General features: G+C 42.9%; 1 protein-coding gene across 2 annotated transcripts in view; it reads left to right on the top strand.

The window, feature by feature from the left end:
• ASTN2 (astrotactin 2) overlaps positions 1-20,034 on the top strand; it is a 1,024,651-nt gene that overhangs the window by 657,868 nt on the left and 346,749 nt on the right. For both annotated transcript variants that reach the window (XM_040241692.1, XM_040241685.1), the window contains exons 12-13: positions 51-217; positions 17,181-17,369. In XM_040241692.1, coding sequence (XP_040097626.1) covers positions 51-217; positions 17,181-17,369 — 356 coding nt within the window. The remainder of the gene's footprint in view (positions 1-50; positions 218-17,180; positions 17,370-20,034) is intronic.

The following is a 20,034-nucleotide window of genomic DNA, read 5'->3' as shown; positions in this document are numbered from 1 at the left end:
ACTGCCTCTCCAGCCGTAACCTCCCTACTCCTCTCTCTCCCTCTGAGCAGTGCCCTGAGGAGCTGAGGCCCATGAAGGATGGCTCGGGTTGCTACGACCACTCCAAAGGCATCGACTGCTCCGACGGCTTCAACGGCGGCTGCGAGCAGCTGTGTCTGCAGCAGACGGTGCCCTTGCCTTACGATGCCACCTCCAGCACCATCTCCATGTTCTGCGGGTGAGTCTCTGCCCCCGAAGCCGACCACTGCCTTCAGGGCAGTGGGATGGATGCAGAAAGAACCACAGCCTGGCCCAGGCTGGCTCTGACCTTCACTGAAATGGCCTTTGTGCCTCTGCTTTTTCAGCCCCAGAGGCAAAAGGCAACAGTCTAACCTTTGGGTTGGAGATTGAGAAGAATGGAAGAAGGAGGATAAATAATTGATTAGTGATTATAATAAATGGTACCCACGTTCAGGCTGCACCCTAGGATCAGGACTTCTTTTCTGTAAAAGCCTCCTGTCCTTTCTGCATCTACCCCGCAGCCTGGGCCAGTGTATTTTGGAGATGAAAGCAGGCATCTTGAAGGTGTCTTGAAGGTGTGCTGCTTCAGAATGTGGGCTTCGCCCAGGCTTTTGACCCTGTTTCTGCAGGGAGTAAGCAGCGCCAAGTTCAGAGGCTAGTCTTTCTTTGTCCTCATGTCCCTGTTGGTAAGAATAGTTCACTGGGAGAGGCGAGGTGGAAAGGAAGCAATGCGCGCAAAGCTCAAAAAGTTCTCACCCCTGTTAAGAATTCAGCTGAGTTTTAAGGTTGGTACGAGATGGAAAGTGGGGGTCACGTTAGGACCGACTAGTTGAGTGACCTGGGATAAGTCACTCTCCCTCTCTGGGCTGCCTTTTGACCACCTGTGAAATGCGATCTCTGGGAAAATGATGCCTAATGGTTCTTCCAATTTACCTCATTTTGCATGTTGAAAATGACTGCAGCGTGACCTCTGCCATGGGGAGCTTCTAGGATTGCGTTTGGTCCTTAGCCGTCACTCAAGAAAATGGCAGCCTTTTTCCTTCTCTTCATTCCCTTTCTGCTGATGTCTTCATATTAGGCAACTTGTTCTCCTTTTGACATTCTGTGACTCAGAAAAGTGGTCTTCTGTGTTGCGAGATGCTCAGTCATGGAAGTGTGCGTAGTGCTTTACTGGGCTTCCCAGGCAGCACAAGGGTAGAGAATCTGCCTGCCAGTACAGGAGATACAAGAGGCACAGTTTCGATCCCTGGGCTGGGAAGATCCCCTGCAGGAGGAATTGGCCAGCCGCTCCGGTATTCTCGCCTGGAGAATTCCAGGGACAGCGAAGCCTGGTGGGCTACCGTCCACAGGGCTGCGAAGAGGCGGACACAGCTGAGCAAGTGAACACACACAGAGCTTTACTAAATAGAAAAGGAGAAAAAAGCGTTTAACAACCTTTTCAGCCCCAAGAACTATGAAAGAGGAGGTAGAGGAATGCATAAGTGTTTAATTTCAGTTTAACAGGAAATTAATTTTACCTGCATGGTTCTAGTCTGTGGGATCTGGTCTTCCTTCTGGGGCTCATTTCAGGGGCTCCCCACCCCAGCCCCAGTTTACGCTTGGTGCCAGAGGCGCCTTTGAGCAGGTGTTAGAGCAGCTCGCTGGAGGCCCTAGATATGTATCAGTAAAATAAATAAGAAATAAATTAGTGTGTGCAGACCTGAATTTATAGGGTCTCTCCTCGGCTGAAGTGACTGCAGGGCAGTGCTGAGTAAATTATGCATGGGCTTAGATCTGAGGCCTGAATACTGAATCAGCTGTGTTCTTATCATTGCTATTGTACTTGGGGGGAGGGGTGTCCTTCTGTTGCAAGTAGCAGTTTACAGCAGGGGACCACAGCAGTAACGGATTTTGACATAGAAACTGTCTGCCTCTTGCATCCATAGCACACTGCCAGGGTCAAGGGGAATTGGTACACTTGGGTTCCAATCCTGATCACCTCTAACTTTCTCTTAGACACCAGGCAAGACTCCCAGGCCCTTCAACTTCAGTCTCTGGAGTCTCTAAAATTTTAATAATGTCTGCCTTAATGTAACGATGGTTGTGAACAGTGCAAAGTGCACTTATTACGCCATTTACGTTAAGTAATGTGTCCAAGGTCGCGAGGCTGGTAATGTAGCTTGCCGCTTCTCACTGTGTGACCTTAAGCGAGTTACTTAACATCCCTGTGCCTCAGTTTTCTCATCTGTAGAAAAGCGATGATAACAGTGTCTCTCTATAGAGTGGCTATGAGGATTAAATGCATGACATTAATTGCATCACAATTTATTGTTTTTGTTTAGTCACTAGGTCCTAGGTCATTTCCGACTATTTGCAACCCCATGGGCTGTAGCTCACCAGGCTCCTCTGTCCATGGGATTTCCCAGGCAAGAATACTGGAGTGGGTAGTCAGTCCCTTCTCCAGGGGATCTTCCCCACCCAGGGATCGGACCTGGATCTGCTGAGTCTCCTCCATTGGCAGGTGGATGTTTTTACTGCTGAGCCCACCAGGGAAGCCCCTACATCACAATTTACATTAATATTTATAAAGTGCACAGGTGTAGCACTATTAGGTATTTGTTAAATAAAGTAGCTGAAGTGAATGATAATAAGGACAGCAGGCCTCCACTTGCTCAGCGACCTGAGGGGCTCAACCTCTTGTCTGTGAGACAAGGACAAAGTAACCGTCCCTGCCTAGAAAGGTCTCTGAAAGTTTTAAATGAGACTGAATTAAGAGAGTGCAGGTGTGCTGTGAGCTGTTGAGGCTCCTCCAAATGCTGACAAACAGGAGGAAAATGGGGATAAAACTCAGGTCTCCTAAAACCAACTGCAGTGTCAACAGTCTTTGAAAATTGTCTATTAAGGATGCAAATGAGAAGTTAGCCGCATTTGTTAGAAGCACTATAAAAAAAAACAATGAAAACCATTAGCAGGTACTTGTGTGGAAGTTGGTGGAGAGAAGTGGCAGGCTATTGAATTAAGCAAGGAAAACAAACTCTCACTCAAGGGGACCTTATTGACTTGTTCAGAGCTCTGTGCCCTTGCTGAGAGTTTCCTGGGTAGCACAGGTTTCATAAAGCTTTTTGCAGGCAGGTTAACAATAGCAGCTAACACTGACTAAGCATTTCCTATGTGCCATGACTGTGCTAAATGCTTTGATTACATCAAAGCCCGTTGAATTCTCATAACAGATCTACAAAGGAGGTACTACTGATCTCAGCGAGGCAGCAGTGAGAGGTGGGTGTGAAGTCAGATCTTAATTCCCTGCCCTGGAATTGAAACTGGGTATCGTGCCAACAAAGGGCCGTCTAGTCGAAGCAATGGTTTTTCCGGTAGTCACGTATGGATGTGAGAGTTGGACTATAAAGAAACCTGAACACTGAAGAATTGATGCTTTTGAACGTGCTGTTGGAAAAGACTCTTGAGAGTCCCTTGGACTGCAAGGAGGTCAAACCAGTCCATGGGGTCACAGTCACAGTCGGACATGACTGAGCTACTGAACTGAAGTGAACTGATCCTGGATGATAACCAGAAATCCTAGACCAGCCAGGGCTAGAGACTGTAAGCTATTTTTCCCTGGATCTTTGCCCCCGGTGAAAAATACCTTTATCATGGAGGGAGAAACGGTAAATCCAGATACGAAGTTATTATGAGGGACACAGCACAACAAGTGGGAGAGGCCATAGAGACTGTTTGGATGAGGTAGAGGTAAGACAGAGATGCAAGCCTGCAGTCAAAGGGTGTGGGCGCAGAGGCCAGCACACTTAGGCACTCAGGTACCGGTAGCTGTGATGAGTCTAATAGGTATAAAAATATCTCATTTCACCTTCCAGTGGCTGAATTTTATGTCCTGCTTACTGCTCTATCTCCAAAACGTTAGAACAGTCCCTGACACATAGTAGGTGTTCAGTTAATACTTGTTTAATGGAGTTGCTCAATTGACTTGGCTAGGGAAATTGTTTGCTTCCAGCCTTTTCAGTTGTATTCCCAGCTGTGTCCCTATTCCTGGACTGTGCATCTCGGCTTCAGCTTCTGGAGTTTTCAGCATTGCTCCCTCTGCCTCTCCTCCATCTCTCCTCTCCGCGGCCTATCGCTTCTCCCTGGCTTTAGCTTGCACACTGTTTTATTTTCAAGTCTCGTTATAGATGTTATCTTCCCCAGCAAGTCTTCTCTGAGCCCCAAGAGAAGGGCAGGGCAGAGATGTGCAGTTACCATGGAGCTGGCTATATAATGCCTTGTCCTTCTGAGTGGATAATGTTTAAATATTAGCTTAATGCTAACAGGGGCTTCCCAGGTGGTGCTGATGGTAAAGAATCCACCTGCCAGTGCAGGAGACATAAGAAACCGGGGTTTGATCCCTGGAATAGGAAATGGCAACCTACTCCAGTATTCTTGCCTGGAAAATTCCATGGAAAGAGGAGCCTGGTGGGCTACAGTCCGTAAGGGTGCAAAGAGTCAGACATGCCTGAGCAACTGAGCACGTACACACACACAGTGTTTATCAAACGAGGTCAGGGCATGCGCAGAAAGGACTGTTTTTCTTATATATATATATTTTTTCTTTTCTTCCCATAGGCCCTCTTACCAAGGACGGGCCGTTGACATTTTGTCTCCAATTCTAATTTATCCCAGTGACATCTTGACGCCTCTCGCAGATTGAACCTCTGACTTTCTGTCCTGGTTGTCAGCCCTGGTGAGGCCGAATGCCTCAAAGCTAAGTGAAATGGCCTTTCTCTGGGGTCGCTCAGGTCCCATGCCCCTCCGCGTTGCAGCCGATTCGCTCTGTTGACTTACCCGCTCTTCAGTTTGGCCCCTGGCACGCTGTACATTCCTCACGAACGGGGACAAAGCCTTAATCACCTGTGTGTTCTCATTGTCATTCCACTCTGCCTGCTCCAGGACTAGTTCGAAGCCATCATTGTTGAAGTAAAGAATTCTTCCACTAAGATTTGCTGCATCGACTCTGTGCTTGGTGGTTGGGATGCTGAGAATGCAAAGAAGCATCGAGTGCAAGTCCTTGCCCACCAGGGGCAAAGTGGACTCTGGAGCCTGGTGTTTGATCGGGGTAGACCACAGGTTGCAGCATGCTAAGAGAAGCAGGTGGATTTGAGATGGTTGAGAAAGTCATTGGCTACTAAGATGAAGCATGTAGAGTGAATCTTATGGGTGAGGAAGCACTTCTTCTCTCTAAAGACTTGTTCAAGTTACCTAGCAGCCAAGTTTGTTTCATTTGTGTGCATGTGTTTACAGTGTACAGTGTGCATTCTTCCAAGAGAATGTAATATTAGCCACAGAAATCCAGTGTAAAAACTGGATAAAGATAGGACAGATCGGAGCCATTTGTAAGGAGAGAAAGGGGAAAGGAGAAAATGATTTCAGGAACCTAGAATGGGAAGGCTACTCAACGTGAGATAGGTTTAGCTCTGGTTTGTCCTGGTTACCAGGAGATAACAAAACGCAACATGGTGGGTAATACAATTGTACTTGTCTGAGAACGGGAAGTTGGTAGTTGGTTTTGTTTGGGGGGTGGGGTTGGGGAGAGTATGGTTTGCTTTGTGTCATTTTCCAGAGGATACACCCGTGAGCAATGCCATCAACATGTTAGAAGTTTCCGTGTTTCTCAGATCGTTTAGAGGAGAAACCTGAGGCTGAGAATGGTCTCGCTGCCAGTGAGGACGTGGCATTAGGCTAGATGTCCCCAGCTCTATTCTGATCGGAATATATTGCATGTGTTTAGATATAATCTGAGCTTCCCAAGTGGCACTAGTGGTAAAGAGTCTGCCTGCCAATGCAGGAGACGCAGGAGACGCAGGAGACGGGGGTTCAATCCCCGAGTTGGGAGGATTCCCTGGAGGAGAAAATGAAGGCCATCTTCTTACTCTTAATTGTATTCTTTCGCCTTACCCTGGGATTTGCTTCCCTTCCCTATTAAAAAAGTTTCTAGTCTGTGGTTTCAATATATAATTTTATTAATTCCATAAGCCATTAAGGAATGAATGAATGAGCAGGTAAATACATGAATAAATAAGAGAATTTGTATGCATGCTATTTGTATGAATGCCTTAAGAATTTGTATAAATGCCATTTCTTTTCAGTCCTAGTTTCCCTTTTTTCCCCCAAACAAGCAGTTTGGAAGCTGTCATTTGTGCTAAAGTGGAATAGCCCTAGATTTGAAGGAGGAAGATCCAAGTCCACATCCTAGCTCTTCCAAAGTGCTCGTGTGATCTTGGTCAAGGAATTTAAAATGCCAAGCCTCAGGGTCCTTAGTGGCAATGTTGGAATGAAAGTACTCATCTCCTGACATCGCTGGAAGGATTAAATAAAGCATGCCCTTGGCTAAACACATACCAGATTTCATGGTACAATCTCTGAAGCCCCATCCAGTTCTAGTATTCTCTGTAAAGTGATAGGTGTGTCCAGGGTAGCACATTCATTGCCTTCAGCTAAAACGCCCAGTTTGTATCTTTGTACTTATTTTATGTCTTTCATTTTGGCATATGTATAAATATAGTTTCATGAGGATCTTGGCTGGTTTCCTGTGAGCCTACACTCTTTAGAATTTCTGTAAGAAAATCTCCCAGACGACAGAATGTTCTAAAGGAGCTGTATAATTATGTTGCATGGTACAAAAATAAGATTAAAAAAAAAAAAAAAAAAAACAGAAACCAACAACTAAATAGACCTTTGCATAAATCATCCTGTGCCTGGAGGTGGCTTGGGGGAGAGAGCTGCTGATGTTTTAAAACTCAAAGGATCATTCGCCTTTACGAGTTCCGTTCTTATTCTTGCTCTCTCTCCCTGCATCTCTAAGGGTCTTACTATTAATAAGTGAACCCTGGCCTTTTATCTTCCTTCCTTCCTCTCCTGCTATGCCAGTCTTTTCCTGGCCCCAGGCAAAGGAAAATACCACGCCCCTACAGTTGTAACATGACTGAAGTGATACACACACACACACTCACACACACACACTCACACATACTCACATGCACTCACACTCACACACACACACTGACTCATACTCACACATACACTCACACTCACACACACACACAGTCAGTCACTCACACACACTCACACTCACACATGCACTCACACACACTCACTCACATACTCACACACACATACACACACTCACACACATGCACTCACACTCACACACACTCACTCACAAACACATGCTCTCACACACACATTCATATACACACTTCTTGAAATATGAACTCCAGCTTTGATTCCTAACATGGCTATTGACAAGGTATATCTCCACAGGCAAGTTACTTTGCTTTTCTAAACTTTAGTTCTCTCATCTGAAAATGGGAGCACCACCTCCCTATGAGGGTTGTATATTAGTTTCCTAGTACTTCTGCAGTTCATTACCACACACACACCTTCACACAATATCAGTTCAGTTCAGTTGCTCAGTTGTGTCCAACTCTGCGACCCCATGGACTGTAGCACACCAGGCTTCTCTGTCCATCACCAACTCCGGGAGTTCACTCAAACTCATGTCCATCAAGTTGGTGATGCCATCCAGCCATCTCATCCTCTGTCATCCCCTTCTCCTCCCACCTTCAATCTTTCCCAGCATCAGAGTCTTTTCAAATGAGTCATCTTTTTGCATCAGGTGGCCAAAGTATTGGAGCTTCAGCTTCAACATCAGTCCTTCCAATGAATATTCAGGACTGATTTTCTTTAGGATTGATTGGTTTAACCTCCTTGCAGTCCAAGGGACTCTCAAGAGTCTTCTCCAACACCACAATTCAAAAGCATCAGTTCTTCAGTGCTCAGCTTTCTTTATAGTCCAACTCTCATATCCATACATGACCACTGGAAAAACCATAGCTTTGACTAGATGGACCTTTGTTGGCAAAGTAATGTCTCTGTTTTTTACTGTCTAAGTTGGTTGTAACTTTCCTTCCAAGGAGCAAGAGTCTTTTAATCTCATGGCTGCAGTCATCATCTGTAGTGATTTTAGAGCCCCAGAATAATAAAGTCGGTTAACTGTTTCCATTGTTTCCCCATCTATTTGCCATGAAGTGATGGGCCCAGGTGCCATGATGTTAGTTTTCTGAATGTTGTGTTTTAAGCCAACTTTTTCACACTCCCCTTTCACTTTCATCAAGAGGCGTTTTAGTCCCTCTTCACTTTCTGCCCTAAGGGTGGTGTCATCTGCATATCTGAGGTTACTGATATTTCTCCCAGCAATCTTGACAATATAGATTTAACTAATCTAAGACAATATGGATTTAACTAATCTAAGACAATATAGATTTATTATTTTGCAGTTCTGGAAGGCAGAATTTCTGAAATCTAGACATCAACAGGACTTTGAAGCCAGAGGCATAGTCTCTGTGTCTGTCTGTTTATCTTTCTCTCTTTCTTTTGCTATCGAGTTGTATCTCCTTCTCTGCCCCCGATGCTCTTCTCTACCTCATATCCTCCTATAAGGACACTTCTGATTGATGCCTCAGTGGTAAAGAATCTGCCTGCCCGTGCAGGAGACTTGGGTTTGATCCCTGAGTCAGGAAGGCCTCCTGGAGAAGGGAAATGGCAACCCAATTTGATATTCTTGCCTGGTAAATCCCGTGGACAGAGGAACCTGGCAGGCTTCAGTCCATGAAGTAACAAAGGATAGGACATGACTTAGTGACTCAATGATAATGATGATTACATTGAGCCCACTCAGATAATCCAGAATAACCATCTCATATGAAAATTCTTAACCAAATCACATTTGTAAAATTCGTTTTACCATGTAAGGTAGCATTTCATGGATTCTGGGGATGAGGATGTAGATATTTTGAGGGGACCATTTCTCCATCTACTATACTGTGCAATAAGGAGAAAATACAGTTATACACAGAAAAAATATTTCACTAGACTATGTAATCATGAATGCAGGAGTGAGCTTTGCGTATGCATATGTGTGCCTGTTCATACATATACACATATATCTACATATATGTGCATATATTTAGCTCATTATATGTAATAGTTGTGCTTGGATAAATATATAAAGTTATATATTCAAAATATATGCATAATGCATGTTTATATGTATAATTCATTTCCGATGAATGGAGCAAAGAATTTCCCAATTATATAGTTTGCAGCAAAAAAAAAAAAAAAAGTGAAGCAAAGAAAGGCAATTCTTTTGGCTTTAGGAAATCTGAATTTAGATGGAAGCCAGCAGCTAAGATTTGAAAACCACAGGATATAAATGTACATTGTCATAGAAGTCTAAATGGGCTAATAGATCAAGAAGCAGTCAGAGATAACACTAGTATAATCACAGTGGGTTTATCATGAACATCACAGTAGCTGATACGTTAATTAGGCACTGCGTCATGGATCTTATTTTACCATTCATGTACGTTTTCTCTAATTCTCACATCAGCTCTAGGATAAAGATCATTGTTATCCCCATTTAATAGATTGTATTACTGAGGCCTAGAGTAGTTAACAGACTTGATTGGGGTCATTCTGCTGGGAAGTGATACAACCTGTATTTGACCATAACTTTAATTAGATCCAAAATCTGAACTTGACACCTTGTGCCTCCTCCTTGGAATTTCAGTAGATTCACCAAAGTAGAAATTATATAAACTATATTCTCAGACTGAAAGTGAACGTGTTAATCATTCAGTCACGTCTGATTCTTTGTGACCCCATGGACTGTAGCCTGCCAGACTCCTCTGTCTATGGAACTCTCCAGGCAAGAATACTAGAGTGGGTAGCCATTCCCTTCCCCAGGGGATCTTCCTGACTCAGTGATCGAACCCAGGTCTCCTGCATCGCGGGCAGATTCTTTACCATTTGAACCACCAGAGAAGCCATTCCCAGACGAGAATGCAATAATATTAGATATTAACTATAATCTATCTAGCACACAAGTATATGTGTGTATATATATATATGGGAATTACAAAAAGCAACCTTCTGAATTTTTACATCTAGGTAAGTAAAAAACTCATACTCAGATTATCACCTCTTTAGAAACAAGGAGGAGCTGGAAGGCTTCGTAGCAAACCCATGGAACAGAGGAAGAGCAGTAGCCAGAAGCTCCACAGAGTTCACTAAGAAGCCAGAAAGACTGAAAAACAGATGAAGCTCTCAACTCCAGAAGCCAGAAAAAGAATCATAAAACAGTTGCAAAGAAAGCAGCAGGAAGGAATTAATACAAATAAAAGCTGAAATAGAGGGGGGAAAAAAAGGCTTGCCCATAAAAGGCAAAAGCTTGCTCAAAGGAGAGAGCACAAATGAAGACATTAGTAATGAGCAAGGGACATAACCACAGAAGCACAGAAGATAAAACAACTTTAATGAGAATACTGTGTGTGACTTTATGCCAATACATTTGAAAGTCTTGATGAAATGCATTATTTCCTTAGAAGATATAAATTACCTAGTTTGAATCATGATACGGTAGAACATCTAAATAGCCAGATAACATAAAATAAAATGATGAGAGCTAAATGTCTGCAATTGAAAAGGTGACATCGAGCCCAGTGTACTTTAAAGGCAGGTCTTATCAAATCATCAAGGAATGGATAACCTCTATTTTATGTAAGCCAATCCAGAGATGGAAGATAAAAAAAAAAAAAAGACAGTTTTCTAATTTATTCCGTAATCCTAGCATAATCTGAATACCCAAACTGGGTAAATCTATACTCATTCATCTAGAAAAATCTGGTTGATGTGTTAGAACTGACGGGCTTCTTATGTGGTAGTATGAAAAATCAGCTTTCAAAAATCAGTAATAACTTTGCTTGATATCAGCAATAACTAACTAGAAAATATAAGGGAAACAATACGTGAAAAACTGGTCCTATTCCTCAAGTGGGAAAGACTGTAATAACAGAAGCCATCATTCTAATATATGCTTGGGCACACTGTATCTCAGACGTAGCTCTTTCAGTCCTCATGGTGCCTCTGTGCAGTGCGAACTTCTTCATAGGCAAGCAAAGGAAGTACAGAGAAGTTAAGCATTTTTTCCAAGGTCACACAGCCAATAAGTGGTGGAATCTGGATTCGAACTGTGGTAGTCTGGATCCAAAATACCTGCTTATAACTTCTCCACATTAAGGCATTACATAAATGCCTATGAATAAATCCTCACTTTGCTGACCAAAGGCCGTACAGTCAAAGCTATGATTTTTTCAGTAGATGTACAGATGTGAGAGTTGGACCATCAAGAAGGCTGAGTACCAATAAATTGATGCTTTCAAACTGTGGTGCTAGAGAAGACTCTTGAGAGTCCCTTAGACAGCAAGGAGATCAAACCAGTCAATCCTAAAGGAAGTCAATCCTGAATATCCATTGGATGGACTAATGCTGAAGCTGAAGCTCCAATCCTTTGGCCACCTGATGTGAACAGCTGACTTACTGGAAAAGTCTCTGATGCTGGGAAAGATTGAAGGCAGGAGGAGAAGGGGATGACAGAGGATGAGATGGTTGGATGGCATCACTGACTCAGTGGACATGAGTTTGTGCAAACTCTGGGAGATGGTGAAGGACAGGGAAGCCTGGCGCGCTATGGTCCATGGTGTTGCAAGAGTTGGATGTAACTTGGTGACTGAACAACAGATCTGTGCAAGACTTTTATGACTAAAAGTCTAAAACTTCAGTGAAGATTTTTAAAGAACATTTGCTAAATGGAAATGCCAGCTATGGTTCTGAATTAGAAGACTCCCAACTGTAAAGCTGCTGTAGCAGTCAACGAGGATAAGATATGCTATGTTGCTGCAACAAATGAAGCCTCCCAGACCAGAAGATGGCACACAAAAGTTGATTTCCAGTTGACATGAGGTCCACTGTAATTAAGGCAGCCTTCTTCCATCTTGCAGTATGGATCTGGAACACATGTTCTCCAAGCTTTCCATAGCTAGGGAAGAGAGGGCTTGAAAATCACACAGGGTGTTTGTAAGGGCGGGGTCTGACAGAGACTTATATCACGTCTATACAGACTCCATCTCTTGGAATCCCTGCACATGGCCCCTTAAACCCAAATGCAAGGGCAGCTTAGATGCATAGTCTATAGGCTTTCCACTAAGAGATCCAGTGTGGTGAGCATAAGACATCACCTCTCATTCTTGTCAACAGTGTCTAGGACAGAGGTCACCCTCAGTGCATATATCCTAAAGGAAACAAAATCAGCAACTTCTCCCCATTTAGTCTTTTCGTACTGTTCATGGGATTCTCGTGGCAAGAATACTGGAGTGGTTTGCCATTCCCGCCTAGCCGAGCACGTTTTGTCAGAAGTCTCCACTATGACCCATCCATTGAGTGCCCCTGCATGGCACAGCTCATAGCTTCATTCAGTTACATAAGCCCCGTCACCACAACATTAAAAACCTAAGATCATGGCATCTGATTCCATCACTTCTTGGCAAACAGAAGAGGAAAAAGTGAAAACGGTGATAGATTTTATTTTCTTCGGCTCCAAAATCACTGTGGATGGTGACTGCTGCTGCTGCTAAGTCACTTCAGTCATGTCTGACTCTGTGCAACCCCATAGCCGGCAGCCCTCCAGGCTCCCCCGTCCCTGGGATTCTCCAGGCAAGAACACTGGCGTAGGTTGCCATTTTCTTCTCCAATGCATGAAAGTGAAAAGTGAATGGGAAGTCGCTCAGTCGTGTCCGACTCTTCGTGACCCCATGTACTGCAGCCTACCAGGCTCCTCTGACTATGGGATTTTCCAGGCAAGAGTACTGGAGTGGGGTGCCATTGCTTTCTCTGGTGGATGGTGACTGCAGCCATGAAATTAAAAGATCTTGCTCCTTGGAAGGAAAGCTATGATTAAACTTAGTGTATTAAAAAGCAAGGACAACACGCTTGAGGCTGACGCGCAGGGATGACCCAGAGAGATGTTGTGGGGAGGGGGGTGGAAGGGGGGTTCATGTTTGGGAACGCATGTACACCTGTGGTGGATTCATGTCAATCTATGCCAAAACCAATACAGAATTGTAAAGTAAAAATTAAAAATAAAAAAAATAAAAATAAAAATAAAATAAAAAGCAAGGACATCACTTTGCTGACAAAAGTGCATATAGTCAAGCTATGGTTTTACCAGTTGTCATGTATGCATGTGAGAGTTGGACCATAAAGAAGACTCAGTGGTGAAGAATTGATGCTTTTGAACTCTGGTGCTGAAGAAGACTCTTGAGAGTTCCTTGGACGGCAAGGAGATCAAGCCAGTCAATATAAAGGCAATCAAAACTGAATATTCATTGGAAGGACTGATGCTGAAGTTAAGCTCCAATATTTCGGCCACTTGATGCGAAGAGCTGACTCCTTGGAAAAGACCCTACCCTGATGCTGGGCAAGATTGAGGGCAGGAGGAGAAGGGGTAACAGAGGCCAAGGTGGTTGACTAGCCCTACTGACTGAATGGACATGAGTTTGAGCAAACTCCGGGAAATAGTGAAAGACAGGGAAGCCTGGCAAGCTGCAGTTCATGGGGTTGCAAAGAGTTGGGCAGAACTTAGTGACTGAATAACCTCATGTAGTCTACAAATTCAGTTTGGAACCACACAAAATTCCAGTAAAGTTTTACATGGGAATTTGACAAGCCAACTCTAAAATTTATCTGAAGGGAAAAATGAGTTGGAACAGTGAGGAAATTTTGAAATGGAAAATTAGTGTTTATAAAGAGAAGACTTACTTTGCTACATTCAAAACATGCCATAAAGCTCTATTAATTTAGTGCAGCATTATTATGAGAATATACAGATAATTAAATAAAATTTCCAACCATGTATGCACAGTACACATAGGGATTTAGTACATGGCAGAATGGCATTTAAAACTACTTAGTGAAAGGATGGCTCCTTCAGATAGTCATCTACCCATTTAAAAAATAATTAAGTTAAACTAATCACTCCCACCATGCACAAAAATAAATTCCACACAGATTAAATAACCAAAGATGAAAAACTATATAAATACTAGAAGAATGTAGAGAAAAATGTTTTTTCATCCTTGTGGCTCCCTAAGCATCACACAAAATTCAAAAGCAATAAAAGACCGGGATAAAGAGGTTATAAGACATCAAAAGCAAGAGTAAAATACAAGTACAGACTGGAAGAAAATTTCAATATATTTGGAAGGTGAAAGATAACCGTTGAGAATATATGCCAAGCATGTATAAGCCAATAAGAAAAAAAGATGAGTCTCACAGTAGAAAAATGGTCAAGACATAGAGATAGATAGTGTACAGAATGAGAAATGGAAATGGCCATGCCGTGAAAATATGGTGAGGTCCACCAGTAGTCAGGAAAATGCAACGCCACAAACAAGAATGATGTATCTGTCGCCATCCCAGACTGGCAGTAATGGACACGAAAGGTGTGGGAAAGCACGTCCTCTCGTTCATGGGTGATAGGGTAGTAGGTCATGCCTCTGCTGCTGCTGCTAAGTCGCTTCAGTCGTGTCCGACTCTGTGCGACCCCATAGACGGCAGCCCACCAGGCTCCACCGTCCCTGGGATTCTCCAGGCAAGAACACTGGAGTGGGTGCCCTTGCCTCTACAGACAGTCATTTAGTCGATCTATCAGAGTTTTAAGATTCATAAAACATTGACCCAGCAATTACTCTTTTAAGAATCTGTTTTATAGAAACACAAAGATGCGTAGTGACACACGTATAAAATTCTTTATCCTGACAGCATTAACAAACAAACAAATGTCTATCAATAAACTTTCGGTGAAATCATTATGGTACATTTGTACTGTGCAATGCCAAAGAGTTATTTAAAAAGATAGATCTATATGGATACTGATTTGAAAAGATCTCCAAGAAATTATATTAGGTGCAAATGCATATCTCACAAAACATATAGGGTAATTCTGTTTATGAGTTTATTATGAAAAAGTTATATATATATAAATATATGATATAGTAAATAAACATAAAGTATTTTCTATTATAAAAATACAATATGACTATGTCTATCTTTAAATACATTGAGAGTATCCTATGAGAATATATAATTATTAACAATGATGACCACTGGAACAGGAATATGTGTGGAGTGGGAAATTAAGAACTTCTATGTTTTACTCTATAAACTTTGATAATATCTAATCTTTTACAACCATGCGTTTACTCATGGCTGCATCTGTGTGTGTGTGTGTGAGAGAGAGAGAGGAGGGTGAGAGCTATCTAGTAACTCATTTCCCATATTTTCTAGGAACCTTTTGGAATAAATGTGTGGAACTAGACTTTGTTGAGTCCTTACCATGTATCTGCACATTTATAGAACTCATTTTATCTGTACTGCAGCTTTATAAGGAGAGAGTTGCATATGTTAACAGAAGCAAAATGAGGACAGGAGACACTTGACCGAGGAACCAGAACAGGTCTCCTTCCAAGAACTTTCCACTGTACTTTGTGCAGGAGCACGTAAATGGTGGAAAGACCCTCAGTGCATCCGCACAACATACCAGGGGCTAGAGGAAGACAAGGACAGGGTGTCAGCTTGCGCCAAATACAAGATATTCCTGACTTTTCAAATGCAGTGATCATGGATTGTGTTTTCAGCTCTGCCTGCCTACTTCCTGCCTTCAGCTGGGTTCCGTGTCTCTAGCATCAGCCACTGGTTCCCGCATCCTGGCTACGCTTCCTTCTCAAACCAAGTCTCCCTTCTCCCACATGAGTCGTTTTGCAGTCAGATTCCACAGATCCTCACTCCCATGGAAGAAAGGCAGATAAGAGACTGTCTGCTTCCTGCTGCCTCCAACCAGCAGAACCTAAACAGGGTCAGGCCAGCACAGCCTAACCAGAGTCATGCCATGCAAATAGGAACAACTGGATTTGGAAACGACAAAGTGGAGAAAAAGATGACTTTGTTGCTGAACAGACCTGATTTTGAATGCCACCTTTGACTTATGGTGTGACTTGCTTTATTTTCTGGCTCCTCATTTTGTTCCTCTGTAAAGCAGGAATGATGATGCTACCTTTTTCATGGTGATAAAATAAACCTACAAAGTGCCTAGTTAATAGCATATGCTCAATAAGTAAATATCACCATCACCACCATTACTGCTGCTGCTGCTAAGTCACTTCAGTCGTGTCTGACTCTGTGCGACCCCATAGACGGAAACTCACAAGGCTCCCCTGTCCCTGGGATTCTCCAGGCAAGAACACTGGAGTGGGTTGCCATTTCCTTCTCCAGTACAACCTCTCTGTCATTATTTTGTGAAGTATACTGCAGTTTCTGTTTATGTAGCCAGTGTGTCATGGAACCTCACAGCAGCCTAGTGAAGTAATGTAGGATAGCAGAGTTAACCTCCTTTTACAGATGAGGAAACTAGAAAACAAAGAAGTAAAATGAGTTGCCTGGCTTCACACACAGTGCAAGGGACAAAGCTGCCTCTTTAATCTGCCTTCAGTCAGGCAGCCCGTTTTCTTGTATGTCTTAGGATGTTCACCCTACACAGAGTGCCCAGAGAAGGACCGTGGGTAGGTAAGATACTCAGAGAATTTCCCAATCTCTCTAAGAGATTTATTTTCCACTCTATAAACACCCCAAATTGCAAATATTTTTTCCACACCCTATTCAGATGCCCATTTGGGCCACCAAGGAGCCCATCCCAGTTTCAAAGGCATGCCAAGGGCCCTTCTGCTGTCAGGATTAGATGGTTAGAAGTCAGCAAAGGCTGCTAAAGTTGCTAATTGAACAGAAGTTGTGGCGGCTGCTCTGTGTGCTGTCCATGGTCTTGGAACTATCACCTTTGCTCAACAAGGGCAAGGAAATCCTTGTTTTTGCTACAGTCTTCAACCTTGGCCGACAGATGCACTGGGAATAGATTCTGATTTGAGAAACTAGTTGATAATTCCCTGCAAATTGGTCTGTCATGCTTTTTAAGGTTTGTGTGTTCATGGAAAACAGTTTTTAAATTTGCTTTGTGTGTGGATGTGCTCTCTGGAGTCCCCCTCGACTCCTCCAAAGTGTCACAAATGACTTTCCTTGAATTTACCAATTTGCAGGATTAATGTTCTTCTCTCTAGACACCTGTGCCCTAGATAGATTCCAGCCAGCATAGCTGTTTCCATTCCTAAACTCTGACCTGTTTTGCAGGCAAAAGAGGCCTGGGTTTTAGGTCACTCCCAATAGGGGCATCCAGCGTGCAAGCTAACTCTTGGCCCTATTTTATCATGCAGCTGTGTGGAGGAGTACAAGCTGGCTCCTGATGGAAAGTCCTGCCTCATGCTCTCAGATGTCTGCGAGGGCCCCAAGTGCCTCAAGCCTGACTCCAAGTTCAACGACACCCTCTTTGGAGAGATGCTGCATGGTTACAACAACCGGACCCAGCATGTGAATCAAGGCCAAGTCTTCCAGATGACTTTTAGGTATGGGGGGCAGACACCTGAACTTCACTGGTCAAGTCGCTGACCCAAAATCTGGGCGGGGGAGGAAGCCATGGGCACCATGGGATAGAGGTCTGGTATACTGGTCAGCATCGCCCTAGACTCACAAGTGCCTATGCACAAAGTGTTAGAAGTCAGCAAAGTCTATTCTCTGGAGTTCCTTTTCCACTGACCGAAGCCTTTGTCTACCCCATCCTCCCATTTTCTAACTCTCCACATATTTTAATTTCAATCTTAAACCATCCTATAAGTATAGTTAATGGAATTTTTAATGTAATTAATCTTTCCATCTATTAAAAAGTAAGTATCTTATGTAGGCTATTCAAGCAGTTCAAAAATAAAGACATTTAATGAAGTAGAAAATAAAATTCCCATTACCCAGAAATAGCCAGAATTAATATTTTCTTGAACATTCTTAAAACACCTCTCTCTCTTTCTCTATCTATATGTCAATGAGTACACAAACACACAAACATGCCAACTCTCAGGAAAGCTGTTTAGAAATTGCTATTTTTTTCTCATTCGTATGTCGAATACCTCTTTCCTTGTTAATAAATACAGATGTACATGTGAAATTAAAAGATGAGAGTACTCCTATATGAGAATAAACAGGAAAGCAACTGGTTGTCCAAATTATATGAAGATTAGACATGCAGTCTAATTGGGAAAGTCTTCCTGGAGAGTTGAAGGAACTGAGGCTGTTCTGTCTAGAGATGAGAGGCCTTCAGTGGGATTTATTCATACCTCAAAATCTGAAAGCCATAAGATGATAGCACGAGAGGAACTGAGAACTGTTCCATATGTAAGAAATGTTTATCTTTTTAAAATATATATATGTACTTTTAGACAGTTTTGCATAAAAATGTAATAGGATATTATCACAAAGAAAGCTTCACCTATCATTTGTGGTCATGTCAACAGAAGTCAGAACTGGTAAGAAACATCAACATCAGAATCATCTTCATCCTGCCAAATAATTAATAATTGTTGATTGTAGGAGTGGTAATACTAGTTACTATTTATTAAAAAATACTGTATGTCATGGAATAGGAAATTGCAACCCTCTCCAGTATTCCTGCCTAGAGAATCTTATGGACAGTGGAGCCTGGTGGGCTACAGTCCATGGGGTGCCAAAGAGTTGGACGTGACTGAGCGACTGACACACACGTGTGTCAAGCTCTTGACTAAGTATTTAATAAGAGCGACAGCCACAAACATTAATTTAGTGTATGCTGTGGGCATTCTAAGCACTTTCCATCCACTGGTTTATGTCATCCTCACAAGGGTCCTGTGAAGTAGAGGCTGTTATCATCCTCTTTATACAGATAAGAAGTGGCAGCGTTAAGTGACTTTCCCAAATTCCCCTTATGGAAAGTTAAAGAGCCAGGACACTGCAATTACCTCTTCACAATTAAAACCCTTTGAGATACCATGGCCTCCATTTTGCAGTTGAAAATTTTCAGTTACAGAGAGGTAAACCGACTGTCTCAAGGTCACCAACTAGTGAGAGGGAAAGTAAGGATTCAGATGTATATCTGACCGACTCCCCAGCCCTGGTCTTATCTTCTAATCCAGCGTATCACATCACTTCCCATTTCATAGAGCCAGAATGAAAATGTGAATTCCCTGAACTAGTCACCTGTGTAGCTGTCGCAGGCTTTTGAGCACCTGCAGTGTCCCACCTACTATGTTGGTTACTTGGAACACAATGGGAGATGAGATGAAAATGGCTTTAGACTTTGCGGTGTTTAGATACAGTGTGTGTGTGTGTGTGTGTGTGTGTGTGTGGCATGCAAACTTAAGTACTTAATTTGTAGCAGGTATTATGAAGTAAAGATACAGTGTTCCAGGAAATCAATTAACAGTGGGATCTAATTTAGTTGGAGAGAGTGAGGGGTGGGTGCATCTATTGGATTAGAAAGCAATAAGAAGGCTCACAGTCTAGTTTCCAGAGGAAGTGTTATTTAACTAATACCTGGAAGATGAGTAGGGGTTAATACTGGAAAAGTTTTCAAGCAGAGACAGATGTTCTAAGAGGGAAAGGAACTTGACTGACTTCAGGAAATGAAGAATCTGGTGTGGTTGAAGCTGAGAAAGTAGGGGAAGAGTAGTGGGAGGTGAAGGCAGAGTGGTAAGCAATGGCAGATCATTGGGGGTCTTGCAGGCTAAGGCTTTATTCTAACAGCAAAGAGGGAAACTCTTAAATGGATAAATAAAGGGGGTATGTCATGATTGCATTGCATTTTTTCAACTTTATGGTAGCTGTGCGGGGAGTAGATTGCAATGAGAGTGGAAAGGGAGACAGTGGAATGGGGTCGACTAGGTGTCTATTGTAGAAGCCACGTGAGAATGTTAGTAGCTTCAAGCCAGGATGATGGGAACAAAATTGAGAAAGGAGATTTGGGGATATAGTTGAGAGGGATAATGGACAAAGGCTGGGGAGCAGTTACAGGCAAAGGGTGAGGTTGAGGGAGGAGTCAAGGGTGATAGAAGTGACTGGCAGTCTCACAACAATTCAATGCAGAATTGAGTTCTCCAACTCCCAGTAATGTTCTTTCTACCACCCAGATGCTCAAGCCAAGACGGATGGCACTCGATCAGAAAAACCCTGAGAGATATTTAAGGGCAATCTGGATGGGCTACTCAA

Source organism: Oryx dammah, unplaced genomic scaffold (genome assembly GCF_014754425.2).
Source record: "Oryx dammah isolate SB20612 unplaced genomic scaffold, SCBI_Odam_1.1 HiC_scaffold_1, whole genome shotgun sequence".
Lineage (NCBI taxonomy): Eukaryota > Metazoa > Chordata > Mammalia > Artiodactyla > Bovidae > Oryx > Oryx dammah.
This window is presented reverse-complemented; position numbering and strand designations above follow the sequence as displayed.